The following is a 23,307-nucleotide window of genomic DNA, read 5'->3' as shown; positions in this document are numbered from 1 at the left end:
TCATCTGATGGAACTTTCTGTGATGACGGAAATGTTTGTTCTACGATGGTGCTTCCAATATGGTGGCCACTCATTACACGTGGCTATTGAGCGCTTAAAATGTAGCTCGTGCAACTGAGGAACTGGATTTTAATTTTATTCATTTTCTGGTTTCATTTAACTTTATTAATTGAAGTAGCCATGAGTAGCTAGAGCTAGTATCGGATGGCCCAGCTCTACAATAAGGTATTTCAGATGTAGAATGAAATTTTGCATCCAACAGAACATAAGGAAAATCACTTGTCACTAGGTGCCACTGAGTGACTGGGCAATTGCTAAGAGCCATAAACAGCTTTCTGGAGTTGAAACTTTTGCCAGAAAACAAGACAACTATGGAAGTGGGTTGTACCACCACGACCTTGCAGACTGATAGCTAAGCTCCCCCCCCATCCCGATTCCCGCCTAGATGCAGCTGCCTTAGCAGCCCAGAGCAAGTCTTCAGAAGACATCATCAAGTTTTCCAAGTTCCCAGCAGCCCAAGCTCCAGATCCCAGCGAGATACCAAAGATTGAGACGGATCACTGGCCTGGGCCCCCCTCACTTGCCGCCGTAGGTATGCAACTGCTGTGGCTAAGCCAAAATGGACAAATTGGTAGGAGATCACAAAACGAAATGCTTAAAACTATGCAAGAAAATGTGTCCTATCGTAAAGACATTTAGGAAAAGTATGACCAGAGCATTTGGGTGCCAAATGCTTCAAAATTACAAAAACCCAATCACGAGAGCCTTGCACTCACCAACCTGCTGAGAGACAGCCAGAACTGGTCTAAAACAGATGATCTGCAGGGACTCTCAGAGTTACTGCAGAATCAGTAACTTTTGAACTAGTTGAACCAAAGCCTCCCGCCAAGAACACAAGTAGAGTCTAGTGGGTGACTTTACCAAGTGTCCACAGAGGTGTGACTTCTTTCAGTGACATTTGTTTTAGGTTATTTCTGGGTTGAAGTTACAATTCTCTTAACAGCCAGTCCTAACACTGAAGCACTTCTGCCTTACTCGTGAGATCACGTTCTCCTTTACTAAGAAAGGCTGTCACCGAGTAGTAGGTGTTCTGGAATAACCACTCGTATGAAGTTGTGTGATTTTCCATCTCATTTCCATGAATTCTGTGCTAAAATGTCACGTTCGAGCTGTTTCATTCTTTGCTTTGAACCACAAATTTATGCTTTAGAACCGTGTCTGTGTCTTTCCTGTTTTGCAAGTTGTGAAATCACTTGGCCTAAAAAGGGGTATTTAGCAAACACAGAAGCTAATACTGAAGATTTAGTGAGTCAGTTTTGCAAAGATAGAACTATCTTCTCACATGTCTGTTGACAACCTTTTTTAAAAGGCCTTCAATGTTCCAAATTTTCTTCATCATGCTTTTTCTCATCAAGCCATTTTCCGGAATAATTTTTACAAACAGTATAAGTGGACTTTAAAGCAATCTATATTTACAGAAATACTTGAGGGAAAATTTCCCTCCTTAGTTCATTATTCCCAAGTACTCTGTATATTATGCTGACTTAAGATTTATTTAATTCTTGCAAACTTGTGTCTTTTCATTTTTATTAGCATAGATTAAAGAGAGTAAATTCACATTGACATTTATGATTTTAGGAACTAAGAATCAATCAATCCTCAGCTTTTCCCTGCCAGTTTGTGCCCTGCAGGCACTTCTTGTGGCCTTTGAGGTTCGGTTCAGTCATGTTGCTTTGTGGGGACACATACAGCTAAATTTGGGGCAGAGGAAGAAGAATGTTTTGTGATTAAAATCATCACCACTAAATAGTTTTTGGGTTCCAAAGTGAAGCAAATTTCTGGCCCATTAATCAAAAGGATAAAAACTGAGACTATAGGTTAAAGTTTATTTTGATTAGATTAGCAAGCTTGCCTGTTTCCTCCCACAGCCAGATTAATCCAAACAATTTAGGAAAAACAATAATTATCTTAATTTTACAACCATTCGGACAGATTCCTCCCTTTCACTCCCTGTCTCCCCTTTTCCAAGAAGCTTAAAAATTGTAAGTGATTTGCTAGATTGGAATGAAATAAGTAACTTTTGAGCTGTATTAATGCTATTTTATTGACCTATTAGCATAAAACTATCTCGTGACCATTTTTGCCAAGGATTGAGGGAAGGAAAACATTGGAGACTCATCCCTTAAAAGGAAAATAAAAGCATGCTTTTTAGTGAATTTAAGGGCAGAGGGAGGGTGATTGTATGACAAGTCTGTTCAGAAAAAGAGAACACGAGAGAGTGACGATCTTACCTATTGGGCGGTATGTACGTGACCTTGGGTTCCCCTCTTTGAAAATTGACCTCCGAGAGATCCAAATAATAACTCTAGATGCCTTCCCACCTATGACAGAGGGCTGTGGCCAGTGGCTGATGGGATGACTGAGCCCCAGCCGTAAGGGCACGCCAAGTTCTAACTGAGCAGATCAGTTGTCGGGAGGCCAAAGGTCATGCCTTACCAGATCACGCGTTGAGCTGGCCTGTCAAAGGAGGCCCCCGTCGCAAGAAACCCACCCGCAGGGCTCAGTCGGCGGTGGGCCCTCTTTTCCTTGTGTTCGTGAACGTTAAAGACTGCTGCCGATTTTGCCATCGGGACAAGTTGAGCGCAGGTGGACTAGTGCCTTAAGATCCCCTTGCCATGGGGCTCATGTGAGAAGTTGTCTTTGCTGTGGAATTAGGAGCCGACATGAGACGCAGACCTAGTGGCAGAGAGGAAGATGACGAGGAGCTTCTGAGGCGCCGGCAGCTGCAGGAAGAGCAACTGATGAAGGTTTGTCCTTAAGCTACTTTGCTGCAAAGTCTCCAATTCAGTTCCATAGACCCGGAAGTTTCAGTGAATGCGATGGGTGAGCCACCAAGGGAGTGAGAGGTGGTCCCAGCCCTCAAAGGGCCCGAAATCCGGTAGGCGACCGCAGACGGGCCTCAGGTGACTATAAGACAGGGTACTTAGTGGGTTCCGGAAGAGATGGCCTGGAAGCTGGAGGTCAGGGGGACGTGGAATGTTCGAGCTTCTGTGAGGAGAGCGTGACCGCGTGGGGCGTGTGTGTGCAGTGCACGCGTTGAAAGGGTGCCGAAGGGCCGGGTGGAGCCACGCTGTCACCCATGTGGTGCAACACCTGCCTTCCTTCCCCCAGGGCAGCTTCTGCCGAAGGAATTCCCTTGGGACTGAGTATTTGTCCAAGTCTTTCCTCGGGACTTGTAGGATCTAATATGTTGATGTGGGCCAGGAGGGAAGGGACAAAATGGACTGCCACCAAGAAACCCGCATTATACCCCTCCCACAACATCCCAGAAGACCAAAAGAAGGATAGTCCATTATAGCCTGGGGTAGAGGGAGCCGGGAAATTATATACCCTCCCGCCAATAAGAAACTAATGAATCCGCTCCAATGACATTTTCCAAAGATACTTAAGCATACGGGAAACGCACAAGATACTAGTTGTATGGAGGGAAAGGATACAAAGTTGCACTCATAGCATGAGCCCAGTTTTGTATAATATGCGCATGGAAAAATACAGGATGGATAGAAATCAAAATGTAAATGGTGGTTATCTCTGAGTGGTGGACTATGGGCTACTCTTCTCTCCTTCTAGATTTTCTAAAGTCTGTGCAACGAGCATACATTACTTGTGTTTTCTTGTTTTTAAACAAATCAGCGTAATTTCTTTTTTTAAAGATACTCTCCCCAAACTCCCCTCTGTGCTTCAAAAATCGGCATACGCACATGCCTCCTGAGGTCACCTCAGGGCACGCTGGGCAGGGCGGAGGAGAGAGAACATTCTTCTGACATGGCCTAGGGGAATGGTATCTTGACATTAAAAAAGGCTAAGAGGGGTTCAAGGTTCAAAACCTGGCCTACCCGCTGGGGAACCACCGGCCTCTGGGTGGTTCACTCTAGAGTCAGAAACTTCTTGCAGGACCTTCTCAAACAGAAACTGCCATCTGTGACCATAATTGTGGACTCCTCTTTTATGTGTCTTTTCTCTGTGAATAGCTCAACTCAGGCCTGGGGCAGTTGATACTGAAAGAGGAGATGGAGAAGGAGAGCCGGGAGAGGTCTTCCCTGTCAGCCAGTCGCTATGATTCTCCCATGAACTCAGGTGAGCAGCGGACCCACTGCCTTCTCCCAGCAGGAGCCAGCCCCCTGCCTGCAGGGAGCCTGCCTGGCCTGCTCCAGGAGAGGCAGGGACACTTCTGGTGTGTTCTCCGTGAAAGGAAGTACAGGAAACCCACTGCGTGTCAGCTTAGCTTACGAGGATGCCGTCGTTTTTCCTTAAATGTGTATCTTCTTCATGACGGAAGCGGGGGGGGGGGGGGGGGGGGGCGGTGGGCCTGGGAGGATTTTCTGAGGGTCTGTTCAGAATACTCATCTTAGAGGGAATCCATGAAAGGAAATCCTTACAGAGAACAGATGCTTTTGGAGCATTTAGAGACACGGGTGTATCATGTATATCTGTAATGTATGGAATACACACACACACACACACACACACAATTAGAAGTAAACATAAAGGATAAGCTCAATCACTGAGAGGTCTAGATCAGGCAGGGAAGGAAGAAGGTACATAATCAGGATCTTCTGTCTTTCTGGGTTTTATGCCCCCTGCTGGGAGAGGAGGACATCCACATACACAGAAGTAGCCACTGATATTCTCTTACCCTAGAAAGGGTCTCAGACTTTCTAAACCCAGGTACTTCCAACTCCTCTTACCTTACTTCCGTTAGAGAAGAACTATGATTTTTGGCTCAAGGGAACTTGATTTTGCAAGAGACTTCTTAACGTTTGATGAAATTGATTTACCCTTTTAATGTGGAACACTGTATGGCAATGTGAATCAAGCCCTTATAGTTCATTTCATTTTGACTGTTCTCTTTAAAAAAAAGAGAAAGGCAGGGCACCTGGATGGCTCAGTTGGTTAAGCATCCAACTTCGGCTCAGGTCATGATCTCCCAGTTCCTAAGTTCAAGCCCTGCATCGGGCTCTCTGCTATCAGCACAGAGCCCACTTTGGATCCTCTGTCCCCCTCTCTCTGTCTCTCTACAGCTTGTTCTGTCTCTCTCTCTGTCAAAATAAACAAACTTTGAAAAAAAAGAAAGGGAGGGAGAGAATAGAATGCTTTTTGATTATAGAGACCTTGAACAACATTTTGAAGACATTGTGATTTTACATTCAGACATTCACTGAAAGAGCTGAAGACAAGCAGAGTTGTTTTTGATACTTTTGAAGATTACTTACACACTGGGCTGAAATAGTTGATCAGTATATGTCCCCCTGCTTATATTTGTCATAAGTCAGTGCCCTCTTAGCCCACAATATTTCTCCTCCCGTGTTCTCAACTAGTGTGTACTTGTCCCTCTTAAAATCTCTTTAACAGTATGTTTAGTGTTTACTACATTCAAGCCCTTGTGTTAAACATTATTTCATTTATTCTCACAACATGCCATTGAAGTCGATGATGTTATTATTATCCCCATTTCATAGATCAGAAGACAGTAACTTACCCAATGTCACATTATTAGTAACTAGCAAAACTAGGATTCAGGAGTCCAAGTGTTATAACCCCAGAGTGCACGGGAATGCCCGGCTGCCTCTCCGAGATGCCTCACTGGCATCCATCTTGCACTGAGTGGTTTACTAATCTTCAGAGCTCCGTCTAACTCTATAGCCCTGTTCTATAAGAATATATAGCACTATATCTACATGAGTCAAGAAACAAAGACTAACAGAGATGAAATCCCCAGAGGTGCCAAGTTGCAGAGCCAGAACTCAAACCCAGGTCTGCTCCCCCGAAAGCCCCATAGTTGATGTAGTGCGAGGCTCTTGATTAATGGGATATTAATGGGGAGACTCCATGAATGGGGTGGCTTATCCCACGCCTCTCCTGGTGGGCCAGGAGAGCATGACATTTACACGGTTGGCTTTCAGGTCACTTATTGCTGCCAGACCAATGGGCCATGAACGTATGCATCCAGGTAGCCCTGGGTTCAGATCATCGCTTCACGGTTTATAAGATGAGTGACCTTGGGCAAGATACTTAACTTCTCTTAGCCCCTATTTCTCCTATGAAATGGAAATAATAATGGTGTCATTAGGTTGTATTGAGGATTCGGAGATAAAGCAGCATCAGGGAACTCTTTCCTTCTCCATCCATTCCCTGCATGACCCAAATGTGGTGGCCTTTCAGGAACATTAGAGCCCAACATTATCTGGGTTATTTTTTTCCATTTTTCTATGGATCTTCTCTTCTGTAAGGTAGAAGATAAATTGTCAGTTTCGTTACAGAACTGGACTTCTGGGGGCACCTGGCTGGCTGAGTCGGTACAGCATGCGACTCTTGATCTTGGGGTCGTGAGTTCAAGCCCCACATTAGGGATAGAGTTTACTTTTAAAAGAAAGAAGCTTTTAAGAATTGGACTTCTGATTTCCTCTTTTTTTTCTTTTTTTACCTTTTCTCATTCAGCTTCACATGCTCTATCATCTAAAACCTCATCTCTCCCAGGCTATGGAAAAAATGGGCTTCACCGGGTAAGATTTCTCAATGAATTGTTCCTGAGTTTATTCCTTCTTCAGACCTGGTACGAAGTGCTGACATACTGTCTGAGTATGTCTGATAATATGATCTCAGTCCTAGGATATGAAGAAAATTATAATCTCTGATATCGTGGCAAATCACTTTGAGTTATAGGCAGAATAAAATAGTTCTATTGAGAGAAAGAGAAATTGACTGTAGATGGAAAAATAACCTCTATAAGTTCGTGGGAAGACTACATTAATTGATCGTGTGGCAAATATTTCAAGCTAAAAGTAATAACTTGAGCCCTTATCTCTGCTGTGAAAAGATACAGGAAAGTTCCTTGCAATCGCCCTCCCCCCAAAGCATAGGACAAATGTAATTGCGTAGCTGTGTGAAGAAACGTATTTTTATTTATTAGCAAAAGATAACCTGCTTATCCAGGTCCTGCTGCCATCAGAGGCATCACAAAAGACAAAGAGATTCCATAATAGTAGAAGAAAAATAACAAGGGCCCAGGAATTCAGCTTGGGAAGAACTCTTAGGATTTTGTAAATCCTTTCTTTCTTTTCGCCTGGCTCTAAAACCGTCCCGGTGGAGTGGATTTTCTAACGATGTGTTGTTCTTCCTCATCTCAGCCTGTTTCCACAGACTTTGCTCAGTACAACAGCTATGGGGACGTCAGCGGCGGAGTCCGAGGTAAGGCCATCGCGGTCACACTGCTGACTGACTGGCTGTGCGGTCACAAATACATGGTCTCTGTTCGTGCAGTCTGCCCTCCGAAAGTCGGAACGCAGCTAGCCTGTGGGAGCTCATGGAGCATGTATTAAAATCGCAAAGCGTCACCACTGAAATGAGACCAGAGAAGCAGAGTTTGTAAGAATGAATTCATTGCTCCTGCCATGTGCCGAGCACTCCACCACATAGATCTCTGGAGTTACGGCACACTCTAAGCAAGACACGGCCCTACTGTCAAAAACGCACATGAGGGGTGCCTGGGTGGCTCAGTCGGTTGAGCGTCCGACTCCGGCTCAGGTCATGATCTCACAGTTCACGAGTTCGAGCCCCGCGTCGGGCTCTGTGCTGACGGTTCGGAGCCTGGAGCCTGCTTCAGATTCTGTGTCTCCCTCTCTCTCTGCCCCTTCCCTGCTCACGCTCTGCCTCTCTCTCTCTCTCTCTCTCTCTCTCTCTCTCTCTCTCTCTCTTTCAAAACTAAATAAACATTAAAAAAAAATGCACATGAGTGGGGCACCTGGGTGGCTCAGTCGGTTGAGTGTCTGACTTCAGCCCAAGGTCATGATCCCGCACTTTGTGGGTTCGAGTCCCGCATCAGGCTCTGTGCTGACAGCTCAGAGCCTGGAGCCTGCTTCCGATTCTGTGTCTCCCTCTTTCTATCCCCCTCCCCCACTCTGTCTATCTCCAAAAAATAAATCAACATTAAAAAAAAATTATTAAAAAAAAAATGCACATGACTGAGTGAGACACAGGGACAGGTTGAGGTGACAAGAGAGAAGCTTCCAGAGATACATGCTGTAAGCAGAGAAGGCGGAAATACCTTCAGGGTGTCGGGGAAAGCCTCAGTGAAAAAAAGGGTGTTTTAACTGATAACTGAAACAGGAGTAGCATCTCCTAGCTTCAGGGAGACAGCGTGTCCAGAGACCCCAGCAGAGAGAAGAACACGGTGCCTTGTAGAATGTCTGCGGAATTGCAGTAGAATATTGTATATTAATGTGTCGTGTTTTTCTCTGATCTTTCTCTTCTGAAATGTTCTTTTTCTTTCCTTTCTAGACTACCAGGTATGGAACGCTGTCTTTCTCAAGTTGCTGACCACGCCAGCAAAACAGCCATTTACCAGTCCAGACTCGTGTGGCGGCTCGAGGGAAGGGTTTCTGTCGAGAAGATTCTTAACTTGGGTTGATTGGTCTGATTCATTAGCCCGGAGATGTGAGGAGCCGTAAGGATCAGGAATGCCCGATGCCCACGTCAAGCTGGCCCCGCAGGCCTTGGGGACGTGGCATGAACCAGGCCAGGTGTCCGAGGACTCTTGCTCTGGCCTCAGAGCATCCTCTCTGTGGCAGAAGTGGACCAACATCAAGGGTCTGCCCACATACAGTTTTCCCTTTCAGTTTTAACCACTCCGAGCTTTGGGTCCTCCCCTCCTTCCCATGGTCCCAAATGAAAAGAAATTCCTGTCCTGTCTGGTACCATTTCTTTTTTCCTAGACCCTAGCCTTATAAAATCATGATGGAGGATGGGGGCGGGGCGGGGGGGGTGGGGAATACAAAGAAAACTCAGAGTAAAGTAAGAAAATAATCACAGACTTGGAAATTTTTTAATATACTGTATACTTTCGTGTGTGGAGCCTAAATTAGGAATTAATAGTTGTTGTTTTTAAAGTTTATTTCCTTATTTGGAAAGAGAGAGCATGAGCAGGGGAGGGGTGGACAGGGAGAAGGAGAGGATCCCAAACAAGCTCCGCATTGTCAGTGCAGAGCTGGACCTGGGACTTGATCTCAAGAACCAGGAGATCATGACCTGAGCCGAAATCAAGAGTCGGATGCTTAACCGACTGAACCACCCAGGGGCCCCTCAATAGTTATTAAGCCAGGGTCTTTCCCCACTTAATGACAGAAGAACAGTATTCCCAGTATCCCTGCTTTTATGCAGAAAGGATTTCATTTTTGAAATATTTATGGTGATCACAATGGCACATCTGTAAAACAGGATTTGAGACAGAAACCGGGAGTTTGGGGAGGCCACACGGTTCCCCCCTCAGCTCCCCACGCTGTCATGTGCTCCTTAAAGCGGCTTTTCTGTTGCAGACTCTCCCAGATGGCCACATGTCCGGGACAAGAATGGACCGGGGTGTGTCCATGCCCAACATGTTGGAACCAAAGGCAAGTGTAGCCATTCTCCCGGCTCTCATATGGGAATAGCACACCGGGCCATCACCCTGAAGAGAGTTGGTTTTCTGCCGTTCCATCACACTCAGTGTTGAGGTCCACTTGCTTCCAGGCTGATACATCACACAAGCCACATCACAGAGTACCCTGACTCTCCACTGGTTTTGTCACACTGAGTCAACAGGTTTAAGCCCTCACTGGGTGCGGTATGATGTATCCACAGTGAAATACAGCACACCTCTCCTACGAGCTCTGTACTTGGCCCCTGGTACGAGCACTGCGAGGCACGCCCAGTGCAAAGTGGGGCACCCACAGACCACCCCAGATGGGGTGACCAACACATCCCGCTTGCCCAGGACTCTCCCAGCGTGAGCCCTGAAAGTCTGGCATTCCAGGAACCTCCTCCGTGCCGAGCAAACTGGGATGATTGGTTACCCTAGCTCCAGACCATCCTGAAACTCCAGAGGTGCCCAAGGCTATGCTCCCTGGTGACCATAACTGGGACTTATCTCAGTGTCCTCCACCAGAGGGCTTCTGGGCCTGCCTGGCTGCATGGAATCATGAGCCGGTCATGGAACAAGACCGTTGAACCCTGCAAGGGTACCCTGTCATATAAACCACATTCCTATCATTTCACTTCTAATTTTTACCTTTACCCCCAAGACATAATAGGTTTGTATTCTTTCACTCTACAAAGCCCTCCAAAGGCACAGGGTCACATGAGACATGGTGAGTTGAGAACGTATGAGAACTGGTCCCTGTCCATTGGATATTTGAGGAACACCCATCATTCAGATTCTATAATTACGATGTCTTAGAAGCTCTATCTTGGGAGTGCTAGATTTTAGGTAGATTCTGCTTGTTAATAAAATGGACAACGGTGTTCTAGAAGAGGTATTTTTCTTTGCTTCTCAGATATTTCCATATGAAATGCTGATGGTGACCAACAGAGGGCGCAACAAAATCCTAAGAGATGTGGACAGAACCAGGCTGGAGGTAAACTAACTAACTAACTAAATACATAAATAACTAGTCCCAACTGCAGATACCTGTACACTTCCCCCAACTTTCCCCAGGCAAAAAAAAAAAAAAGAAAAGAATCAACCTCATATGTTAGGTAGAACTACGATAACTTGGGATGAAAACCCAAATATACACTTAAGAGATCAGCCTAAATGTGTGGTGAAACCCCAAAGATGACCCAGGAGGCACAGTATGATTTTAGTCATTTTCTGTGGAAACGATGTCGTCATCATGATGGCCGGGGTTGTAGAGAAGAATCCATCCTTCTTCAGATACCCTAGAGACTGACCTTTCCCTGAGCCTGGGTCCAGCTCGTCGCGAGAGGGAAGGGAGTGCTGGATGAAGAGTATCTCTCTTGGCTGTTCCCACATTCCTTGTTGAAGGGTTCTCTGGGTACACACACCCGAGACCTCCTTAGACATGGAATGCTGATCCTTATACTTTTCCATCTGAGTGATTTTAATTAAGAAAAACTCTGGCTGCCAGTCTTAAAAAGAATCATTACTTCTCCCTGACAAAAGGCAGTACCTGTGTATGTGAAGTCAGTCTGGCACAGAGAATAAAGGCTCTACTATCCTGAGGGAACTTTTTAGGAGAGACAACAGATGGAGTCTGTCCTCCTCACAGACCAGGCATCCACCAAAACTCCTGCCGCTGAGCCAGGAGGGAGCCCCTGGGCTCCCCGGAGACCATTCTGGAAGTCTCTCTCTGGCTTTCTTATTACTATGGTCCATGTTCCCTGCATCTCCTCAACATCCCAGCGACCTGAAATGGAGTTGCCTCTAGGGTGATGGGTCACCTTCCTATGTCCCATCTCCATTACGTATATTCAATAACCATCAATACTCTATGGGCTCTTTTGTCTCCTGGCGAGGGTGCCTCCCCTGGGCCAACCAGGTAAGGATCCAGTGAGGCCAGGGCCTGCTAACAAGCTCAAGAAGTAAACTCCTCTGCCATCATTCTGTCTTGCTCTTCACAATGATCCCCTGTAGACTTGAGAGCAACTCTCAAGGCTCAAGGCCATTCGGGTGGCCACCGGAACTTAACCACTGATCTTTTCTCCCGTCACAGCGCCACTTAGCCCCAGAAGTGTTTCGGGAAATCTTTGGAATGTCCATACAGGAATTTGACAAGTTACCTCTTTGGAGACGCAACGACATGAAGAAGAAAGCGAGACTCTTCTAGGCCTCCCCCACCCCCTGCCCGCCCCCGCCCCGCGTAGACAGCAGGTAGAAAAAGGACTGACGTGGCGGTGACACATAAGATGCTGTGTTAAGGCCCAAACTTGATTGGAGAACTTTCAAGCTACTGTCCCTCAGCAACGACGAAAGGGGAAACCTGGTGAAAACGCCCACGAGCCACACTTCGGACCCACCACCGGCAACACTTGCCAAGAAGCAACAGGATAGAAATTTCTGTGTTCCCCACACTCGTGACCTTTTTCCATCACCTTATGTACGCAACAGTTCCTATAACTGTTGTCTCACAATAGTGCTGACCGTATGGGTAAGAGCCAGCAAGTGCCCTTAGGACGCCGCATGGAAAAAAAGCAGCTGTAGTAATTCTGAGGTAGGAACATATTTATTATGTAGCACTGTGGCTAAGAAGGAAGAGCCTGAGGGACATATCCATGCGGGCACACCACTTTGCGCACCCCTGTCCTCACTGGCCTCGCGAAGCCCGACCTGCGCCCCCCAGCAGGATGGAGATCAGCGTCGGGGCACCGGGCAAGCTCTGCTCTGAGGGGGCTGAATAGCCGCCAGAGTCATTTTTAACACGCTCCTTTTTCTCTACTGTTTGCTAGGACCTGGTTGGCAAATTACTTCGCTATTATTTAAAAACAAAAAAAAAAATTTTTTTAAGAGAAAGAGAGGGAAATGGAATGAAAGGAATATCTCCCTTCATTCTTTTCCTGCTTCAGACTGTGTGCTTCATTCAGCCTCCCCACCACGGACAGCAGCTGTCCCCCGGCCCCACCGCCCAGAAAGGAAAGGGAGAGGTCCTCTCCGATTGTGTGCTGTTAGATGACTTTTGCCCAAGGGGGCCGCGGCACTCTTGGCAAAAAGAAAAAAAACAAAAAAACAAAAAAAACAAAGAAATGTGTCCCGCCCACGCTAGTCCTTCTTCCACCCAGCATCCTCTGAATCCGATCAAGCCCACCGGCGTTTTGGGGGGGGGGGGGGGGGTTGAGGTCTTTTCAGTAGTCGGCTAAGGAAAGGGCACGCTTTTCTCTCTGCAATCTCTGCAACTCCAGGGTACATTGCTTCAGACTGATTTAATTTGGCCTTTTCAGCTTTCCTTCTTTGCCTAGCTCTGTTGACTTCATGGTGTGTGTGTGTGTGTGTGTGTGTGTGTGCGTGTGTGTGCGTGTGTGTGCGTACGTGGACGCACCCAGGGTAGATTGGGGAGTCTGCGTGTACTTTTACATCTCATTTCTGCTTGAGCGTTTGTCCGGCCGGGCGGCAGCTTTTCCAAGGAACATTTGCACACGTGCGCCTGACTCAAAGGGCGAGAGTGAGGCTACACCGCACCCAACAAGGCATCCTTCGTGGAAGGGTGTTGGTGTCAGAAGCCAGCATCCTCCATGATTGATGGAGCTCAGGTCAGCAGCACGCTGAGGAGGAAACAGACCTCCGATCGGGCTGTGTGTGGAGCTCGGAGCATCGCACCAGAGTTCACCAATTTGGCAACACGAGATTTAAAGCGGGGCCTAGGATTTCACCAAAACGCGCGTGTAAGACCGCATCACGGTTCCCGGCAGCTTCCGGCCGTGGCTCAAATGACCTGTGAGTCGGATGAGGGAGGGTCTCTCCAGCTCCACACACGGGAGGCTTTCACATGTATTCGTGTGCACTGGGGGCTCTGCCTAGGAATTGAAACTCTGTTTTAAAGCCAAAGGAGAAATCGTGCGATTTCTCTTCCTATGCCTCTGATAATAAAGGCTCAGAAGTTCTTCCTGCTGGCACCAAGTATTTGAACTAGTTGCTAACTGACTCCAGTGGTAAAAAGCAAGGAAACTTGTTCCAGGACCTGTACTGCGAACCTCTAACTTGTGACGCACTCCATCACCCGGGTGCTGTGCTGAGCTCTGGGCCTGCTCAGTAGCACTGTCCTGCACCCTCGCCAAGGGGATCGAAAGCCACCTGTCCTTTCAGTGCTAGACACTGAATGTTTGAGGACTGTTCTCACAAATAGGAGTGTGTGTGTGTGCGCGCGCGCATGCGCGCGCATTGGACCTACTAACGCGTTTTGCAAGTGGCTCTGATGGAGTGGACCAAAGAAGACCGGCTCCTCCTGGGTCTGAAGCCTCCGGACCGCAGCTCGCAGTTTAGTGCCTCTTGCCTCGTTCAGTATTTCTGCCGCCCCGACTTCCCTCCGACCTCTCCTGCACCTGCCGCCTCAGGCCCGCGTACCCTAGTCCTTGCTTTGCCCTGGCCCAGTGGGAGGAGTGGAGACCAGAGGGTATTCCCAGTAATCAGTCACAAGCATGGCCAAATGGGTGCCCGTGCTAGGCTGGTGGAGAGAAGTTTTTCATTACGGGGATAAGAAAGGGCCCTCCATGTTTTCATTGGTTAATGAATTATGACCCATGTGCACATAGATCAAATGTCAGTGGGAGAAAAATTGCAGTGGTAGTTAAAGGTCTGAACCGAAACCTCCCACCAATGAAACTCTACTTCTGTTGTATCTTTTGAATTCAATTCTGCATCCAACTTGGGGATCGGGGGTGGGAAGCTTCTTTCCGTATTGAGCGTACTAGCTCATTTAAACTGCACCATGCAAAAATGCATTACCAGAAAACGTCAGTAGCCTCCCGTCTGCGGGCAGAGCAGCGCTGTGCTCTGGGGAGGGGTTGTAGACAACCATATCGTGGAGCGGGTTCCCCGACTCCACTCCCGGCAGAAGACTCCAGCTGGAGGGATGGGCCGTGGGGCAACCTGGTTCTCCTAACTGCCAAATCTATTCTATAGGCTACAATGGCCTCTCCGTTTTTTTAAAAACCAGGCTCAGCATGCTTGTCCTCGGCACGTCCAGGCCACCGTGCAGGACATCCGCGTTCTCTGCTTGAACCCCACTCTGCACCGCACATAAAAATTCCACTTGTTAACGCAGCCAAAGGAACAGAGATTGTTCCCTCTAGGGAAGGACTCCCACAGCTGGCAAACTTTCCTGGCACGTACCCCAAGGGCTCCATTTTTGAGGGTTGGGCCTACTTGCAATTCCTTAAGCACACACCGATTGCATGAAGCAAAAGAGGCCTCTGGCAACATGAAAGTCAGTGCTTCCTTTCCGGCTTCTCCCAGGAGAGCCAGGATACCATTTAGTCTTCCTGTGTGGTGTAAGAGGAGACGTGAAGATCATTTGGGAACTTGTACAGCCCGCTGTGCACCCACATTTTGGTTTGGGTTAGTTAGGAAATGTTCTTCATGTGACTCGTTCAATAACTAGCAGTAAACTGCCTGTTCTGTGCAACCTCACGCAGAAGAGCCAGAGTTCATGGGCACTGTGGCCCGCACTCCCCGTGCAGCTCACGTTCTCAGTCTGGTTGTGCCCATCAAGTCTACCTAGAGAAGTCTTGCTGGAAATGTTTATAAAACTTTCACCTAATTTCTTTACACTTGAAAGCAAACACCTTTTTCTAAAGAATTGCTTCTCAGATGATTATATCAAATATATACGCTTTTGCAAGTTAAAAAAAAAAATTCAAATTCACTACTTTTGACTAGGTAGGTCTTTCTAAAAATTCTTTCAAAAAGCTTGGTGTTAGCGTCCTGCGCGTCAAAGGGGCAGGTGAGCCCTCTCTCTGTCAGGAAAGATGGTGGAAGGAAAGGAACTCCGTGTCGTCCCCCCTTCTGTGTCCTCTGAGGCAAGCTCGATTTTTAGATCACGTCTTCTGCATTCCTGGTCACGGTTCAGTCTACACTTCCTCGGCCAGCCTTGACCTTCTTGATCTTTGAAATTGTTTTCTTTTGATAAACCAAGTGTTTGTGAGTAAGCCCCTACAACTCACTCATTAGTACTCCCTTTTGAAGAATGTTCTCTTAAAAAAAGATGATTTCAGGCTTGAGATTTACAGTTGACGCCACCTTAAGAGTGTAATGTACGTTAAGGAAACTACCCGACTGTGTCGTAATGAAAGAAAGCAAAACGTTGACTTTGGCCTTTAAAAAAAAAAAATCGCTTTCCATTTGTTGCCCAGGAAGCAATGAGGAGATGGTGATGGATATGCTTTGCATGTGGATTTTTGTGTTTTCATTTGGGCAAATGTAACTTATGGCAAACTCAGAAAGGGGGAGGTGGTCCGTTTAAGCTGAAAGAAACTTTCGAAACAATGTATGCAGACACAACAAAATCGAATCCAACATTTTCTGACGCTTGATGTAATCGACTGGCAATTGTTATCATTAAATAAAATTCTTCCCCAAAGTGTCTTTCTCAAGAGTGAAGATCCCATGAGTCACTTTTGGAACCTATTCACCAAAGGTAGCAGGAGACAATACTATTTACGCCAACATCCAGAAAGGTGGTGAGCCACTTGATGATGGTCTATGCCCATGTTTCTTTATCCTGTGGAAGAGAAAACAGTTGTCCACGATATCGATGTTCCTCTTGGGTTCCGTGTACAGACCCGTCCGGTAACAAATGCGTGTGGTTTCTGTGAGTGGCAGACAAATCTCTTACCATCCTTTCCTTTTGAGTTTGGTTTAATGGAGTTTGTTTTTTTTTTTGCAAGTGTCAAAAGACGTCCAGTTCTTCCTGCCCTCCCCTTTCAGAAATATGAAAGTGAATATTTGGAAGAGCTGCTGTTGGAAAGATGTGTCGTGTCCCCCGTGAAAGTGAGTGGGTGTCCGTCTGTGCCCCGAATACCACATACTAGTATGCAGAGGCAGGGGCGGCCAGCTGGCCCCACGTCGCTGTGCTTTATGGCCCCGACCTGCCCCACGCTCCTGTCGCAAGCAGCACTTGCCGCTTCCCTGCCCCATACTCTGTGTCACTGTTGTGCACTCGCCACTCAGTGAATAAAGTGTGTGCTTTATTCTGTTCATAAATGCCTCCACGCCGTGTTGCCTTTCTTGCTCCCCTGCTCCCTTGAAAGGTCTGTCCCATTTGAACAACTACCAGCCTGACTTATGACCAGAACAAAATCAGAATACCAAAGCTTTAGGAATGCATTTTTGTTACATAGGAAGGCCGTTTGGGGGGGGGGGGGGGGAATGCAACAAATAGCAATGGTGTGTTCCAGGACAGTCCAGGAATCCAGACCGGATTGGCCAAGTTGACTAAAGGAAAAATATTGAAAAGAGATTTGGGGCTGTGCTGGTCTACCTGGTATTTGGTTTTGTGACACAGAACAGTGACAGTCTCATCATCTGGACAAGAAGGGGGATTGATGAACCTTGAGGACAAGAGCTTCTGAACTAGCGTGAGTGGTTCACCATTTACTAAGAAACTGCAGTGCATTGGTAGAAACCCATCTTTCAAAGCACCGACCTTAAGTGAAGAAAGTCTTCTAGATTTTGATTTACTTGTTTTCACTGCCACAATTTTGGGCTCGCTGGAAAATACAAGGATGTATATAGACTCGGGATGCCCTATTCTGACCAGAGCCATTCTACTGTGGGTCTGTCAAGCCGGTTGTCGTAGTCAACTCAGGCTGCTATTAACAGAGTTCCATAGACTGGGTGGCTGGAACAGCATTCATTTCTTACAGTTCTGGAGGCTGGGAAGTCCAAGATCCAGGCAGATCTGGTGTCTGGTAAGAATCTGCTTAGGTCTGTAGATAGCCATCTCTGGTTGTGTCCCCACATGGCAGGGAGAGAGCAAGCAAGCTCTCATGTCCCTTCTTATAAGGGTGCCAATCCAGGACACCTGGGTGGCTCGGTCAGTTGAGTCACCGGTCAAGTTCGGCTTGGGTCATGATCTCAAAGTTCACGAGTTTGAGCCCCACCTTGGGCTCTGTGCTGACAGCTCAGAGCCTGGAGCTTGCTTCGGATTCTGTGTGTGTGTCTCTCTCTCTGCCCCTCCCCCACTTGTGTTCTGTCTCTCTCTCTCTCAAAAATAAAAACATTAAAAAAAATAATAAGAATGCTAATCCTATCATGAGGGCTCTGTGCTCGTGATCTGATTACCCAAGGCCCCGCCTCCTGAGGCCATGCCATCGGGGATTAGGATTTCAGTGTATAAATTCGTGGAGAGCCACGGAGGTGGGGGGGGGGGGACACAAACGTGCCACCCGTAACACCTGTGCAGGGGCCAGTCACCCTAGCATTCACGCGGACCCTCATCACCAAGCTGGAAACTGAGACTGTGCTCCAGACAGTTGGTACCTTGAGTGTACTAGTGTAGAAAACAGGTCAGGAGGTCCAGCTTGAGGTCTGTGTTCTGGTTGCTTCTGTTTCCACCTGCACCGGCATCACCTCTCTGGGCTGATTACCACAGCCAGCGTTTACCTGCAGCCCTTATCTTGAGCTCTCTGTGGCTTTTGCCACTGTGATCACCATTGCATTGAAGACTGACTCCCTGTGTCGCGTCAGCGGTTAGCCCTCACACGCTGACAGCCAAGTTCACAGCCTATGCCGGGAGTCCAGGGCCTCTCGTAATGGCACTTGCCTCGCCCCACCCACTGCTCAGCTTTTCCTCCCACGATGCCCCACCTTCGAATCTTGCCCTCCGGCTCTCCCAAACCTCTGCAGGTTCCCTGAACACACCATGCTCTCTCCTACCTCTGCAGCCTTGACAATGGCTTTCCTCCTGTACAATGTCCAATTCTTCAAGGAGGTAGAGAGCAGGAGGATCTGGCCCCAGGAACGAGAGGTAATGGCAACATTAACTATTTGAGATCAGTCGTCCATAGCTCCTTGGAGTTGCCCGTGGGCATTTCCCAGGGGCTCCGTTTGCCCTGAATCAAAGACAAGCCTGAGTTCACACCCTAAGAACCTCCTTGATGGGCCCAGCCCAACCTGCCCCAGAAAATTCTTTGCAGGCCTATGGTTGAACATCATGTGTGACGCTGTTCGAACGCTGCCTAGTACTATGAGCTTCGCATGTGTCTCCGCTCTTCAGGTCAACTGTAATGAGGCCTCTATTGAGTGCCAGGGTTTAAGTTAACCGAATTTCTCATGTCGGGCCTATAAGACAGATCACTGTGGCTCTACCCTACAGGTGAGGAGAGCAAACTCAGTCAGTGGCTAATGAAACATTCTTGATCACCAGCCAGTAAGGGGCAAAACTGGGATTCCTGAGGCCTGTCTTCAAATCCCACACTGTTTGCTTCCATCTCCATGACCTCCCGAAGGCAAGGACTGCGTCTCCCACATTGTAAATCCCCCGGGGCACATTGCACGGAGGAGGGTCTCCCTGTGAGACCAGCCAGTTCCCTCCAGTAGGCTGTGAGCCCCAGCACCGCCCGCCAAGGTGCTGTTATGAGCAACGGTTGGGAGGTGCTCACTAGCTCTGTATCTTAAAGCCAATTATTTAGGCTCCCTAGGCCTCAACTTGTTCATCTGTAAAATGGACCGAATACTAGTACCCATCAGAAGATCATTGCTACATTATAACGCACGTCGAGCGCTGCACAGCACTCAGGACGTAGTAATTACTCAAAAACATCAGTGATCTTTGTTAAGAGCAGTCACCCACTTCGATTTCAAGACCCCCATACACTCTGAGCCTCAGTTTCCTCATCAATAAATTAGGAGTGAATACTTGCTCTCTGGCTACGTTCTGGGCTCGTTAGGCTCAGGCACAGGAAAGCCTTGTATCGATAGGTGATATTGGCTATGGAGAGTTTCTAGGTACTACTTTAAATAGTTCAATCGTTCAAGAAGTTTAGTTTTTGTTCTGGGCTTTTTCTCCCCCAGCCTTTATATGAATACTGGCAGCATGAAAGCAAGCCCGCGACTTCTTTTATACGCTTCAAAAACAGCCCTCTCTTTGTCCAATAATAGTCTAAGATTGAGATCCTCTGAAGATGTGCCAAGGCATCGTAATAACAGAAAGGATTACACGGCAGTTAAGTGCAGGCTATGGGGTCAAACTGTCTGGGTTTGAGTTCCAGCTCCACCAATAATCGGTTGTGTAACTACTGGCAATTTGCTTAACTTCTCTCAGCTTCGATTTCCACGTCTATAAAATGGGAATAATAATAGCTACCTCCAAGGGTTATTGTGAGCCTCAGGGAGAGCAGGACCTGGCATAAGTGCAAGAGGGAGTGCCCAAACATAAGCTTTTATTAATAAAGTTGCTGCCGTGTAATAAAGACCTTTATGTGCCCAGTCCCAAGCTAAGTGTATTATGTGGTTTATTCCAGGCTGCTCTTTACCTTCCCCTGCCACCCTCGCTCCCCAGCTCCCCAGTTTCAAGTTCAGCGTGTAGGCAAGTGTCCTGCAGAGAAAGGCTCAGGGGCCCCCACAGGCACCGTGGCCAGCCAGGGTGGTAGGTGCTCAACATAGAAGCATCCAAAGATGTCAACTCAGGACTCAGCTCCTCCCGAGGGGTTTCATAGCTGTTGGGCCCCAGTGTTTCCTCGGTCAGGAGAATTCTCTTCAGCTACCTGAGGGATGCTTAGAAACGCCACCTGCAGAAGAGCGGAGACTCATTTTCATGAAAGATGGCTTTGTTTCCAGAAAGATCTTTCTGTTTTACTTCAAAACAACCAAGGCAGCAAAGGCTGAGCTGCCAGTCCTTCCAGTGTTTGGACATACTTCCTCAGTTCCAGAAAGCCACCGGTCCTCCTCGGCCCCTCCTGCCCATCACTGGAAGGGGGGGGGGGGGGTCTCCTCCCTACAGGCCAGCCTTGCCTGGGTGTGCCTCCAGCCCCGCCCTGTTGGACGTGCTCATTGTTGGCCGGAAAGCCCTGGGAAGGGTGGAGACTTGGTGCTGGCAGCTTTTGAGAAAGCCCAGGGTGGTCAGAGGACCGGTGCCCAAAGCTTCTGGGAATCCCAACCCCAGGCTTGAGAACCTACCTCCACACCCTAGATTTCCTTCTCCCCCACGGTAGGCCAGGACTCTGACAAAAACTCAGAGCGTTCTCCCTTTTCACTTCTACAGCCTCAGGGGTGGGCTGTAATGAGTCAGGCCTCTGGAGGAGGGTGTAATATGTCTACGTTTATTTTACATTCTCATCTCAACTGGGTAAAAATGCTCTCCGGGGCCCACCATTGTACTAAGCACAATGGCGGGCCCCTGGAGAGGGTTTTCCGTATTTATTTGTGCTGTCCCCCTGTGGCTGTCTCTTACCTCAGCCCTTCCCCTCAGCTAAAAAGAAAAGTTGGCTTGGGAAAACCTCTCCTCCAAAGCAGAGGCAGTTTCTGCTTTGCCCACAGCATGTTTTAGTGGCGGGACCTCCCGGAACATCCCAAAGGGCAAAGACTTGGGTGGCTTCCAGACACAGACCTGGGGAATCTAGCTCAAGTGCACGTGAGTCCAGATGATAAGGAAAGGACGGATGGTGGCAGCAGCAGACATTTGGTGAAGGCCTCTAGAACTCCTGAGTACTTTGTGTAGAGTATTTCACTTAATCTGCGGAGGTAAACCCAAGACTCTGGCAGATGGGTAGGCTTCTCACCCCTCCCATCAAGTCCAAAAGCTACATTCCTCTGAAGGCTGCCTTCCTTCTCTGGGGTCTCCACGTTGGCACACGCGATTCTCTGACGATTTGTCAAAAGGACCATCTTTGCAAAGACAGACACCAGCCTCTCTCAGCGAAGTGGAGCCTGGCCATGAACAACATTTTGTTCTACACTGGACAGATGTTGGCACAGAAAAGAGTATACGTCCTTCCATTCCTGCTATTGTCTCGGAACATACTTTTCTTAATGAAAGCGAGAAAATATTCGTGGCAGTGACTTCCCATCAGATAGGAGCAAAAATCAGCAGGATTCTCCTGGGGATTTTTTTTGTTGTTTTCATTTTTGTTTCAATAGAACAATTACTTCTTCCCACAAAAACAAGGTGTTTCAGGCAACTCAGAGTAAAACGCTGGTATGTCTTAATCATAATCAAATGCCTTCCACCAGATGCACACTTTTACATGCATTTCCAGTGATTCCCCACCAGCAATCCAGGTAAGGGTTAACCTTGGATACACAGATCAGAGGTTGCCTGGTTTGCCCAGGCTCTCGGGCTGGGGGAGGAGCCAAGAAAGTTGGACCCAGGTCTAACTGCAAAGCTCATGCTTCAGTCCACAAGGAGACTCTGATTCCCTAGTTCTAGGGTGGGAGCTGGGAAGCTGTATCTTTAAACCAAACTGAAAAGCTTCTGTGCAATTTGTTTTCAATGTTTATTTATTTTTGTAAGAGAGAGAAACAGAGTGTGAGTGGGGGAGGGGCATAGAGAAAGAGACACAGAATCCGAAGCAGGCTCCAGGCTCCGAGCTGTCAGCCCAGAGCCCAACACGGGGCTTGAACCCACAAACCATGGGATCATGACCTGAGCCATGACCTGAGCCGAAGTCAGACGCTTAACCAACTGAGCGACCCAGGCGTCCCCCATATGATTCTGATGATCAACCAGCTTTGGGAACACCCTGCCTCACATGGCGGCATAGTCTCAGGTCAAGATCGGAGCTGGTCTATGACTAAACGAGCATCTATCACCGGTCTTTGTTACTCATTGTCACCCTAATTCATGGAACCAGCAGGCAGACCAGGCCTGGAAGTTTGCCCTTACAGAGAGGCAGGCAGTCCCTGGTGGCCTCCCACAGAGTCACCAAGTCCCCCACATCCCAGTCCTCTGAACAGATTACATCAGAACCGGCTCAGATGTCGCCTCATTTGCAAGGAGATTAAGGAGGCTGAAAGAAGACTGAAAGAAGCAGGAGATGGGAGGGAAGCAGTCAGGCTCACTTGTGCTCAAAGGGAAAACAATCCACTGTCATCCATTCTCCTGTTTCCACTCACAACTTTAAGAAACCTCTGAATGTTGAAAAAATGACCTAGAAATCCTGTTGCTGTAACCAGAAGACGTATTTTTTTCCCCCAGTGTGCTCACTGTTTCTTCAGCCTATCGTGTGCTAGGGAGAGAGTGGAAAGAACTCCACTCTTAAATTTTCTATCGAGATAGTCACTTCGAGAAGTTTAGTAACTCTCTTCAGGGCCTGGCTGGAGTGGAAATAAGAACCAGGAAGCCAGGAGTTGTGATGACAGATTCTTCTTTTACATGAAAGCCCTTGTAAGTATGTATGTGTATATGTATGGTCTACATTTCAAGTCATCTCTATGCCCAGCATGAGGCTTGAACTCATGACCCCGATATCCAGAGTTACATGTTCTACCAACTGAGCCCGCCAGGTGCCCCCAGTTGTTTTTATTTTTGAACCCTAACATATGAAAGCATTTATCGTGGGTTGAAATAGTGACCCCTACCCCCGGAAGATATGTCCACCCAGAACCTCAGCATATGCCCTTATTTGGAATAAAGGTCTTTGCAGATGTAATGAAGACGATCTGGAGATGAGATCACTCTAGATTCAGGTGAGCCCTAACTCTGACGATGAGGATCCTTATAAGACTGAAAAGAAGGGGCGCCTGGGTGGCTCAGTCGGTTAAGCGTCCGACTTCGGCTCAGGCCACGATCTCGCGGTCCGTGAGTTCGAGCCCCGTGTCGGGCTCTGGGCTGATGGCTCAGAGCCTGGAGCTTGCTTCCGATTCTGTGTCTCCCTCTCTCTCTGCCCCTGCCCCGTTCATGCTCTGTCTCTCTCTGTCTCAAAAATAAATAAAAAACGTTACAAAAAAAATTTAAAAAATAAAAAAAAGACTGAAAAGAAGACACAGGTACATGCAGAGAAGAAGCCCATGTGAGGACAGAGGCCTAGATTCCAGCTGTGTGGCCA

The 23,307-nt window shown here is 47.7% G+C and overlaps 1 protein-coding gene across 12 annotated transcripts in view; it reads left to right on the top strand.

The window, feature by feature from the left end:
- Positions 1-16,525, top strand: part of ABLIM1 (actin binding LIM protein 1) — a 293,568-nt gene extending 277,043 nt beyond the window's left edge. For 4 of the 12 annotated variants that reach the window (XM_053207807.1, XM_053207804.1, XM_053207812.1 and 1 more), the window contains exons 17-22: positions 446-592; positions 2,716-2,807; positions 4,032-4,137; positions 6,499-6,563; positions 7,188-7,248; positions 8,338-9,393. In XM_053207807.1, coding sequence (XP_053063782.1) covers positions 446-592; positions 2,716-2,807; positions 4,032-4,137; positions 6,499-6,563; positions 7,188-7,248; positions 8,338-8,507 — 641 coding nt within the window. In that variant the 3' untranslated portion in view covers positions 8,508-9,393. Of the gene's footprint in view, positions 1-445; positions 593-2,715; positions 2,808-4,031; positions 4,138-6,498; positions 6,564-7,187; positions 7,249-8,337; positions 9,447-10,367; positions 10,449-11,546 lie in introns of those variants that run through there. The other 8 variants (XM_053207808.1, XM_053207811.1, XM_053207814.1 and 5 more) reach the window with 6 other exon arrangements.
- The last annotated feature ends 6,782 nt before the right edge of the window (positions 16,526-23,307 follow it).

The sequence above is a fragment of the Acinonyx jubatus genome, chromosome D2 (assembly GCF_027475565.1).
Source record: "Acinonyx jubatus isolate Ajub_Pintada_27869175 chromosome D2, VMU_Ajub_asm_v1.0, whole genome shotgun sequence".
Lineage (NCBI taxonomy): Eukaryota > Metazoa > Chordata > Mammalia > Carnivora > Felidae > Acinonyx > Acinonyx jubatus.
The sequence above is the reverse complement of the archived record's forward strand: the minus strand, read 5'-3'. Positions and strand labels throughout refer to the sequence as shown.